We start from the raw sequence: 11,903 nt of genomic DNA, 5'->3' as shown, positions 1-11,903 counted from the left end.
ATCCCCCCACCCTCCACATGTCACATATGCAGAGGTTTTAACACCAAGGTTTGATGAAAAATTGCACTTATTTAAACATATATTAAATACAGCATATAGGAGATAACCTAAAATACTGAAAACACACATAAGAACCTGCTTTTAATCACTGTTGCAATTGCACCAGTTTTAAAAATCAATTATATGAATCACAATAAATCTGTGTGAGATACAGTAACTGTGATTCATTATCCATCTCCTAAATGCTACCAATTTGCTCATAGCTTGGATTCACAAAGCACTTTGCTCTGTTGCAGAGAGTTTCTGAGACACCCTTGACCACTCAGGATAGTCAAAATTAGCTCCTTCTGAAGTAAATAAATCTATAATTACAAAAAAGAAGAGCCTACTTCCATTTGTTTAAAAATGGAATGTAAATGGAGGCAATATCAGAAATAAGGATTTAAACTTAAACAGACTGGCAGGTTTCCAGTTTATAAAAGGCAATGAGGGTGCTAATCTGAGTATCCAAGGTCTATAAGACAAAAAAAAACAGTTCAAAGAGGTCTTCAGGTAGAGTTTTCTGGACACTAGACATTTAGTAGAGATGTTTTTTTTTCTGCAATTAAAAAACAAAAGAAAAACAGACTCGAAAGCAGGGGGTGCAGCAGATGCACTTGGAGTTATGATGTAATTAAGACACAAAGCTAAAGGGTCCTTGGGTATTAAATGTCTTCATCCTGATATTGCAAGTATTTCGCTGCAATTGTTTCTTCTAGATGAATTCCTGAGCTCCCCATTAATGCAAAAGCTGGATACATTTTACCAGAGCATTCCACTGGGCGTTCATAAAGACACTTCATCCGATCTGCATCATAGAATCCAATGTTGCCTTTGTCACAGTCAAGGCAGATTCCAATGTTTGATGGCATGGGAAGAACTCTGTTCACACAATCTTTGGGAGCAGCTGAAGCAGATGATGCCTTAGGAATAAACATTTTTTTCATGCCTATGGTTATTAATGTGAAAGGCTGCAAGGACTCAGCAAAGATGTCTTCACTCCCACTGTCATGACCACTGTCTTGTTCGTATCTGAAAAAGACATACTAGTCATGCCACAATACTCAGGTTTTCAGTGAATTTTTCAGACTTCAGCACAATGTTCACACAATATGGTTTTGTCTTTAAAAATATTGTACTGTACAACATCACAATGTACTTGTAGGAGAGAATGATAAAGGTAAGTTGTGTGTGCTTTATTAAATATTAAACACCCTAGAAAGGATTCTAATTTATTAGAACATTTAACTGATCAAAATGCTCTTTCCAGATGAATTGCAATACAGTCATGTTGAGGACGCAATCTGGCTGCAACACTATTTCAGTGTAACCTCTTGGGGGGGGGGGTGGAATCCTGAAATAAGAAGCAATCCACCCCCATCCAGTGCTCAACTCAACTACAGTATGCCAGCAGGAATAAAAGCAGTCTGTATGGCACTTCAAATCCCCTAATCTACCCTGTCTAATACAAGTAACCCTCAATTTACAACAGTTCACTTAGTGACCATTTGAAGTTATAACAGCCCAGAAACTGTGAATTATGACAGCTTTCCACACTTACGACTCTTGTAATATCTCCATGGTCACGTGATCAAAATTCAGATGCTTGGCAACTGACTCATTTCATTTAATTGCCTCAACTGACTTCTTTCAGATCACGGTTCTCAATCTTTCTGGCTCCATGGACCAGTGGCAGTAGCGGGGGATGGAGGGAGGATGGTTTCGCACAGACAACCTAGGTCCAGTGCATGCACGAATAAGCTTTGTGCACTTATCTGCCATTTGCATGGTCCAATTTCCAACAGGCTGTGGACCGGTATTGGTCAGCAGCCCAGGGGTTGGGCACCCCTGGTTTAGATTATAAAAAAACATTAGTATGTGAGTTTCAGATTCTAGATCTAATTTTTCACAAGATCAAAGTACACACTAAGATACTATATTTTTTGCACTATAAGAAGCACCTAGCTTTTGGGGAGGAAAACAAGGAAAAAAATCTACCTCTGCCTCCCAGCAACTATCAGTATTCATCTGGCTAGTGTTCTTGCAGCAAACAGCCTGGTCAGCTTCAGCACATTATCGCAGCCCAATTTAGCACAAGCAGCTGATTGGCAGTTGGATCGGCCTCCCAGAATACCGCCAATCAACTGTTCCAGGTTGCGGAGATCGCCACTGCCTATTGCCGCCTCCGCGCATCCCGTTTTCAGCCTTTGCGCATACCATTTTCAGCCTGTTCCAGGTAGCGGGGATTGCCGTCGCCTATTGCCGCTGCTGCCTATCGCTGGCGGCAAAGGTGATAGGCAGCAGCAACAATCCCCACCGCCTGGAACAGGCCAAAAATGGGCTGTGCAAAGGCTGAAAACGGGGTATCCCGAGGCCAAAAATGGGGCGCACAGAGGCTGAAAACAACTAAAGTGTGTGGGCTGGCGGATAGGTAGGTCTTCAGCAACAGACGGAGCCATGGCCCTGTGCGCATGCGCTGTGGCCGCGCTAGCCGGAAGGGCGTCTATTTCAGTGGCGCGAGGATTTAAAAGGCGTTGGGAGGCAGCCGCTCCCAACGCCGACTTTGTGCATGTTGCACCAATATCACCCACCGGTATCGTTGTACGCTGGAAGAATTAAACGACTCACACACTGAGAAGCTGCTGTTCGAGTTCTTATTTCGCCTGAAGCGTTGCAGCGTGCGGGGGTTTGACACATTCGCTCTATAAGATGCACAGACATTTCCACCCACTGGGGGGGGGGGGGAGAAAGTGCATTTTATAGACCGAAAAATACAGTAATCTAAGCACAACTGGATGAACCTGTTGCCCAGGGAATACATAAAAGGAGAGGGTATCATGATTTTTCAAGAGTGGACAATTCTTACAAAGCCACATTTTTTTCTATCTTAGATTAGCTTGCTCTCAGATTGCCTTTTATATGACTTAAATTTCATGTCTCACTTCTAACATACAGCTTTAGAAGTGTTCTATTTACATTTCTTTCAGCTAGATCAGAGGTATCAAACTCAACTTCATTGAGGGCCGCATCAGGGTTGTGTTTGATCTTGGGGGGCCAGGATGGGCGTGGCCAGGGTGGGCATGGCCAGCTCAATGTCACTCGTGTCAGGGGCGCCTTTGGTGGCCCAAGTGCTCTGCCAGCAAAAACAGGCTTCCAAACTCTGTTTTTGGCTGTGATGGCCTCCTGCAATCCTCTGCCAGTGAAAATGGAGTTGACAGTGCCGTACGCGGCCCTCAGGAGCTCTGTTTTTGGCTGCGCCGGCTCCTGCAACCCTCTGCCAACAAAAACAGAGCTCAGCCCTCCTGAGTTCCATTTTCACTGGCAGAAGCACTGCGGGCTGGTCCTCCACTGTTTCCAGGGCAGCCCCCCGGGCCAGATCTAAGCACCCCGCAGGCCACATCCGGCCCCCAGGCCTTGAGTTTGACACCCCTGAGCTAGATGCTTTCTTTTCTACATTCCATGAAGTATTCTAATTATTATTAATTATTAATAGATTATTAAACCCTATTAATAGAGTTGCCTCGAGATGGGCAGCAAACAAATTTAATAAGTAAGTAGGTAAATAAATAAATCCTAAGTAAACGCCATATTCCAATTGTCACATTTCTCAAAATCATGTCACAATGGATTTAACTTGTGCATACCCTATATAAAATTATAAATCTCTTAACTTGAGGAAAGTATCTACATATTTTGTTAATCATATACTTAAGTATGTCTGTTTTAAGTATCTTAACATTATGATATGTAATGGCTAAGACCCTGGATGTACCACTCAAGGATTATTGTTGCTATTCTTGTTGTTATTCTTTTTATATATATATATGGCAGCCTTCTCCCATCAAAAGATCACGAAGCTGCTTTTGGAACTTTCAATTCAATGAAAGCATGTTGGAATCCATTTGACATACACAGACTAAAATTCCCTTGGGCATGAAAAAACGGTTCCGTATTTCTTAGATGCAGATCATTATCTAAAATATTATCTTCCATGTTAACGTCCAATTAATGTATTTGACCTAATGGATAAACGCTAAACTATTAAATTACAACAGCAGAACTTAAAACAAAATCTATGAAAACAATAGAAAGTGATTACTTTACCTGGGGCTACTTTGTTCACGAGAATTGTGAAACCATTCTTGGATCTTAACATCAGATGCAACTCCTACTTTCACAAGATATGAATAGGGTTCCACATGGAAAGCCCAGAAATGCTTTCCTTTCACAACACCAGTGTCTCCAATAATGTAGTCCAGGGCAGTGTAACAGCCTTGTTGGATACGTTCAGCTTCCAAAAGCAGAGGAAACCCAGCTCTGCTTTCCACAACATTTCTTCTTGCATTTAGCAGAAGACGTTCACTATTGTAGCCACATTTGTCATCCAAAAGAAAACTGAAAACTAAAAATGAATAACCAGTCAGTAGAATTATAGCTTCAGAAAATATCCTAAAGAGGAGGATAATAAACCTCTCTCTCCCAAAATTTCTAGGCTACCCAATTCCATGACTCTGGGAGGCTTAACATGTATAAACAATAAAATCAAAATAAAATCCAGAAAAATGTTAGAGGGAACAACAAAAAGTTCTAAAGAATACAGATAAGTCTTGAGTTACAGCAATTCATTCAGTGACCTTGGGAAGTTATGATAATGCTGAAGGGTCTTACAATTGGTCCTTAAAGTTCCGGCTGTTGCAGTGTCCCCATGGTCATATGAACAAAATTCCAATACCTGGCAACCAGTTCACACTTACAACTAGATCCAGCATCCCACAGTCACATGATTATCATCTGTGTCCTTCCCTGCTGGCTTCCCCCAAGCAAAGTCAGCAGAAAGTCACAAGTTGCTAGGGAAAGTCTCCCCTCCACCTTTCTTCATTTGCATGTACCACACCCTCCATTTGTACATATCTTCTGCTCTTTTTAGATGGCCTCCCCACACCTACATGCACCCCAAATCTTCTTTCTACAGCTTCCCTGAAATCACACACGCTCTACACCCTCTTTCCATGATCTCCCTGCTATGCACAGGCAATGCACACACATGTACCACCACACTCATTTCCCTTTTCCTTGATCTCCCTGCAATCGCACACATACCCCATGCTCTTTTTCTGGCCTCCCTGCACTCATACACATTTACATTCACACTCACTTTCCCTGATCTCCCTTGCACTTCCTACACAGGCACTTCATACCCTTTCTCCAGCCTCACTGAACTTGCACACATGCATCATCTTTTGCTGTCTGAATTCATGTTGCACCAAACGCCCCTCTCCCAAATCATTGCAACCTGTGTCAGTCCTTCCTCACCCCTTTGCAGCACCCCTGCATTCCTTACCTCTCGTGTTTCCTACTTAACTATTTGTGCATCTTAACTACCTGGATTGCTGTCACTAAGCAATGCAGTGATGTTACACTTTATGACTACATTGTTTCGTAATGGCAATCCTGGTCCAATTGTAGTTGTAATTCGAGGGCTAGATAGATAGATATAGTTAGATGATAGAGACAGACAGACAGACAGACTATATACTTTGAATAGTATTTTAAAGTAACTGCTGTTGTTAAGGAATCTCAAGAATATGTTATAATTTTTGTCAACGTTTCTTCTGATGCATTATTAGAAAATGGACAGTATACCAGGTAGTCAAACTATTTAATTTCTGCTTTTATCCAAATTGCTATAGAATTCTTTTTTCTCTAAAAACAAGTATTACTTTATATTCAAAGATACTAAAAATGTCATATATCATGGTATCTTATACTTCATTATAGCAACTTAAAGACTGATGAGAATCTATGGATATCATCTAAATTCTGTTATGTAGACTTATTAAGTATGATTGTTTAAATTTATACCTAACACTCTTCAGTTTCACTAATTGCAACAAGAGAACGGGGACAAAAGTATCATGTGTATATTTTTTATTGTACCTGGAGCTGGTGGTGTATGTAAGATAAGTTCTCTGCTCCATGGGCTACAGATAGATCCTTTATATCCTCTGACCCTAAAGGCATAGGTACTGTTTGTGTCTAGGTCAGAAATTATTTCACTCTTACTGCAGACTTCAATTTCTTGCCATGCTGTATTAGCCTCTTCTTTATTAAGCTTGCGATATTCAAGTATGTAAGTATCAGCTGAACCTGTTTTCTGTGGATGATCCCAACAGATCAATGCTTTGTTATACATTTTGCTCCGTTCCTCACTGATTTCTGGTATATCATTCCCTGTATTAAACATACAAGGTGTTAATATATAAAAATACTAGAGGAAAAATACATTTATATATAAAAATATTCATAACATTAAGGAGAGAAGGCGGCTAAAACATGTTTACATCATCTCAGTCAAATGTTGTTGTCTTCATCCAGCCTATCCAGCCAAATTTAGGTGTGGTCAATTCTCGAGTGAGCATCATTTTTGACAACCAAAAATGAACCAAGGGACCTTTTTACAGGTTACTTACCCACACATATTATCCTCACCAAACCACAGTGCTGCTCATAACATATCAACTTCTCTTTTACAACGAACATTACACCGGGGTAAAGAAAAATTTGGCCTGCCTACATAGATGGCCAGAGAACACCTGCAATGGGTCCCCATCATCCCATTACCCAAGAGACATAACAAATAGGGGAAAGCATTTTCTGTAGGATTCTCTTCCAGTGGAATATTCTCTTCATTGACCTGAGGATCAACCTGCCCATTCTTCCAAAATACTGGAAAATATCTCTTCCAGATCGTCATTGTAGATTGATTGTCGCATAATCAATGTTAAAATTAGTGTTTTGGTACTATATTTTCTATTTTATTATCTTTGTATGGGTCCCAGTCAAGCCAGATGTTTAGACTGGATTTGTCATTTTAAGATAGGCATTCTTATTTGATACTGTTGAAGATATCATCATGGGATACAAGATGTTCCAAGTAAAACTGCAATTGACTGATGATATTTTTATCAATTCAAATGGTGTTCCAGATCTTTTGGGACTGTACCCACCAAGATGCCTATTACTATTGATACTAGCCTTGCTTACTTTTGCCAGTCATTCTACTTCTGTTTGCAGATCTTTGCATTTGAAATTTTCTCCATTCTTTCTCTTCTATGATAAATAAATAAACACTGCAACATCCACTATCCAGATTTTTCTATCTTTCTTATCAACAATTGTTAAGTCTGTGGCAGGTTCTTGTCTGTTTGAATTCTAAAACCCCAGAGCACATTAGCTTCCTCATTTTTTATTATTTTGTCTGTTTGGTGATGATTTGTTTCCTTGCAGATAAGTGGTATTTCTTGCAGATATTCCAATGAACCATTGTTTCTGCTTTGCCATGCCACTGTTTGTAGTCAGCCTGTACAATTTTCCTGCAGCAGCTAACTAGTTAGCCCTCCATTTCTTCAGTTTCTTTGGGGAGGCAGCAATTGCTCTCTGTTGCTGCTTCTCAATTCTGGTTTTGTATGCATTTTTCTTAAGATTTGGTGTTGTGCAGCCAGAATTAATCCCTCTGTCTCTTTCTTCAATTTTTCTGCTCTTATCCATTGCCACATTCTATTGTACACCCGCTCAAATAATATATATGAACTCATACTTAGAAATGTTAATAATATCTTGTTACTAAAGATATCGGCCAATTTCTCTTCCTATAAGGATTTTTAGTATACTAAGAAATTCCCATTTGAGGATGATCAAGTGTGTGTTCAACTTTTGAAGAATATTGAATACTATATCAAGAGCATATGTTTACAAATACAGTTTCTCTTGCTCCTTTTCTGAGGTGGAAGAGGTTACATTAGTGGTGAAATCCAATTTTTTTTACTACCGGTTCTGTGGGCATGGCTTGGTGGGTGTGGTGTGGCTTGGTGGGCATGGCAGGGGAAGAATACTGCAAAATCCCCTTTCCCTCCCCACTCCTAGGGGAAAGATATTGCAAAATCTCCATTCCCACCCCACTCTGGGGCCAGCCAGAGGTGATATTTGCCGGTTCTCCGAACTGCTCAAAATTTCCACTACCGGTTCTGCAGAACCTGTCAGAACCCTAGGTTAAATGTTTTTTCCTTTAAACTTACCATTTGAATGGAAACACATATTTTCAAGAGCTTCCTGTTGCTTTTCTATGTCAAGAACAAAGTCTTCAAAAGAAGCTTGAGCTGCAGGCCTGAAGCACTTTAAAGATTCAGTAGCTTTCTGAATTCTGTAGACAGAAAAAAATACCAATATTATGCACACACTAACAAATTGCCTTTAATACTTTAATATGAGAAAAAAATTGAATGGATACCATTCATAAACTATACTAAAATACATGATTCTTTACTTTTTACTTCTAACTGCAAATTAATAAAAAATAATTATTTCACTAAAGAAAATCCCTATATTATAATGAAATTAACACTAGCAGCTGAACTCATATAAATTGAATAAAATTTTCAAGATGGTAAAATGTAATCCAACAAAAATTCTCCTGTGCAAACTAATTAAAATAGATAGGAACGTAATGGATCTCATCTTGCATTATATCTTTGGGTCCAAAGCAGAACATGCATCAGCAGAACGTACTCCTATAGGTATATATTATACACTATATAAGACAAGTTTCTAATTTTTGTACCTGTTACTCTTGCACTGCATGCATCTCAAACCAGTGGGTACTATTGGAGAAATGATTTGCAAAAGTACAACTAAAAGGACATTGGGAAATTGGGAAAGAGACATGCAGAGGATTACACACAATTCAAGCCACTCTGAAAAGAAATAAATTACATACCTATCATGAAGCTGCTTTGCTGTTTGAACAAAACAGGATGGGTCTGTTTCTTTGAGAACTTCTTGTGCATATCCCACTAGGCCGTTATTTTCTAGAAGTCCTTGATACTCTTCTATTTGAGAATGCAATTTGTCCATTCTTAAATTTTTGGATGCTTCAATAGCTCTAAGTGCAGTGTTTTTCCTTTCCTCCAAAACATGAAGCAGCTTATCGAAGTTATTAGAAGCTTCCTCCTTCGCTCTTTCACCATTGCACTGGATTTTTTTTTAAGTTAAAGCAGGATAATATATTAACTTTACGCATGTTTTTGATTAGTTTCAAGAACAATTTCAAGGAAAAAAGTGAGATTAATGTGATGTACAAAACAGAATTCTTTCTATAACAGGTCTGTCAAAGTTGCGGCCTGCAGGCCAGATGCATCACACCCTGGCCACCCCCAACCCCAATTTAGCGAAGGGGGAAAAAGTTGCGATACATCATGTGACGATGTGACAACATGAGTTTGACACCTCTGTTCTATAGGAACATAAGTTAAAGTATTTGATACACTGAAATAGCATTGTTCATCTTTATGATTCTGAAGTTTAGTTTACAATCCAACCCTTTACACATGTGGAACTAACCATGGCAAACCACAGTTGTAAACAAAGAATTGCTCTTAAAAATGTAGACACTAGAACATCTGTAACAATCAGGACAAATATATTAGGATGAAGGAACATTTCATCTAAATTACTTCTCTACATTAAATGTTAGGTTTCAAGGTCACAGTAGTACAAAACCGCTAGAAAAAATAGAAAAATACTATTTTTTAAAAGAACACGTTTATAATAGAAGCCTTTCAAAACTCTTTAAAATTGAAATATTTTCACTGCATTTCAGAATAATAAATTATGGATATTTGCATTTTACAATCTCAAAAGCAATTTAAAACAAACTACCTTTTCGTAACAAGAGTTATTTCAGAAGGAAAGGGTGAGAGATGCCTGTTCAGTATGTAGGCATTTAGCAAATATTTTTCCAATCAGGGCCATTCATGGGGGCAAAGACCAAAGAGTAACAAAGAACAAGGAGTCTACAACACTTCCTTTTCTGGACAAGATAAAAAGTGAAGAGAGGGAGGGTAGTTAGGCTACTCAGTTTGTCCCAGAGAGAATGCTTTCTTGCCAAACAGGGTGAGGGAGACTCTCTACTTTCTCCATTCCTATAGTACTTTTTTTCTAATTTGATCAAAATTGTAAAATGGGTTAGCACTGGCTCTGGTTGCTGCTTGATTGTGGCATAATTTTCTGAATATTTTATATAATTATCAAGCTGTAGAATATGATTAATCTAATTTTCAATAACAGATTTTCTAAAATTAAATGTTAGCTGCTCAGCAGCCAAATATTTTTTATTTGATGGTCATAATAGCTAGTAATACACTTATAGTCAACTGTCACAAGTACAGTAACTGAATGATCAGTAGTAGCACAATTTTCTAATACAACATAACCTATTCACGAAGCAGAATATGAGGCTCTTTGGGTTTTTTTAATGCAATATGCAAGAACTTGAAATAAATTAGTCAAATTATAATGCATAGAAACGTTTTAGTTTGAATAAAATTGTTTATGTAGAAATTCACATTAATACTAGTACTATTAAAGAGCCATAAAGTAGCCCTTTTTTTTGCCCATGGCAAAAATAAGTAGTTCTTACCTCAGCTTCTTTCACTAAAAGACCAAGCTCTGTAATTTGGTTTTTCACATGGCTCTCCTTACTAATGAGGTAGTGTATATCCTGTGAAAGGTTCTCCTATGAAAAATCATACTGCATGGTTAAAAATGATTGTAAAGTACTATTTTTGCATTTGTGAATACAAGGAACATTAATATTTTTTGTTTTGTGATTGACAGTTCGGTTCAATAAACTTCTATGTTCTATATTATCTATTAAAACTACAGCCCAGCAATTGTTTTAGAATTAACTAAAAGTGCACATACTTCAAGCCTGATATGAGAATAAAGAAATGTGATGGGCCTTGGCATAAACTATGTAGGGAGCAATGTCAAATATTTGAAAGCTGCATTAAAAAAGGTAACCATGTTCTTTTACTAATATGGAAACATTTGTTGTTTCACTAATTCTAATTGCTTCTTCGTTTGCTTACAAATTTAAAAGGTTATTAAAAGAATATAGTATACAATAAGTCAATTAAAACCTGCAGTGAACCAAAACAATTTAAGCCAATATTACAATTATCAAATTATATGCTTTCTCTTTTTTTTCCAAGAGCTAATCTCAAATGTTACTTGTCCCATCAAATATTTATCTATTTGAACAGATGGCATGAGTCAATATAAGGTATTCAAGGATATTAAACATTTTGCATGACCATGACCTTGTATTATAGATGGAAATACTCAAATGTGCCTAAATGTTAAAACATGATTAGGACCACAGATAATTAAGCAAAGTTAAAGACAATTTTATTTCTGAGGAAATTTCTAATATTCTACAGATATAACCACTTTGGAAGATGATAATTATTGAGCCAGCTGGTCACAAAATTGTGGCATAAGTCAGAATCAAAACAGACTGGATGCTCTTTAATTACCTAGGTTTTATAAAATGTCATGACACTGAACACAGGATCAGTTCAACAAAGCAGCTACTTTACACTTTGAAACACTAAGCAACACAAAACCAGCCAAGAAATAAAGAGGGGAGACACCTTAAGTGTTTTGTAGGCACTGCTCATGGTAGTCACTCGATGATTTGCATGTGTACCACCCAATTTGCAAAGGTGACAAACAGGTCTTCTGCATATTTCACAGTACATATTTACTTTTTCCATTTCATGTTCCGGACACATCAAAATCTAAAAATAAAATAATAGAATATAAAATATACTTCAAGAACTGTGTAATGATGAAGTAAAATCAGAAGTATTTTCATTTTTGTTTTTCATATACATTTTTTCATATACATCTTTATGAAGATATTAAAATTATTTTCTTCCTTTCTTATCAGATAGTATTTATATACAAATGAATGGATTTATACTCGGGCTACATTGTATCAAATTGTTTAAAAATGAATGCCACAA

At 37.7% G+C, this 11,903-nt stretch overlaps 1 protein-coding gene across 2 annotated transcripts in view; it reads right to left on the bottom strand.

The window, feature by feature from the left end:
• Positions 1-241: 241 nt before the first annotated feature.
• TRIM36 (tripartite motif containing 36) overlaps positions 242-11,903 on the bottom strand; it is a 41,864-nt gene continuing 30,202 nt past the window's right edge. For both annotated transcript variants that reach the window (XM_070935722.1, XM_070935723.1), the window contains exons 4-10: positions 11,529-11,675; positions 10,514-10,609; positions 8,813-9,066; positions 8,115-8,239; positions 5,977-6,270; positions 4,144-4,441; positions 242-1,071 (exon numbers count right to left, since the gene is read on the bottom strand). In XM_070935722.1, the coding sequence (XP_070791823.1) occupies positions 705-1,071; positions 4,144-4,441; positions 5,977-6,270; positions 8,115-8,239; positions 8,813-9,066; positions 10,514-10,609; positions 11,529-11,675 (1,581 nt within the window). In that variant the 3' untranslated portion in view covers positions 242-704. The remainder of the gene's footprint in view (positions 1,072-4,143; positions 4,442-5,976; positions 6,271-8,114; positions 8,240-8,812; positions 9,067-10,513; positions 10,610-11,528; positions 11,676-11,903) is intronic.

The sequence above is a fragment of the Pituophis catenifer genome, unplaced genomic scaffold, assembly GCF_029215685.1.
Source record: "Pituophis catenifer annectens isolate HBS135680 unplaced genomic scaffold, rPitCat1.0.hap2 SCAF_2, whole genome shotgun sequence".
Taxonomy (NCBI): Eukaryota; Metazoa; Chordata; class Lepidosauria; order Squamata; family Colubridae; genus Pituophis; species Pituophis catenifer.
The sequence above is the reverse complement of the archived record's forward strand: the minus strand, read 5'-3'. Positions and strand labels throughout refer to the sequence as shown.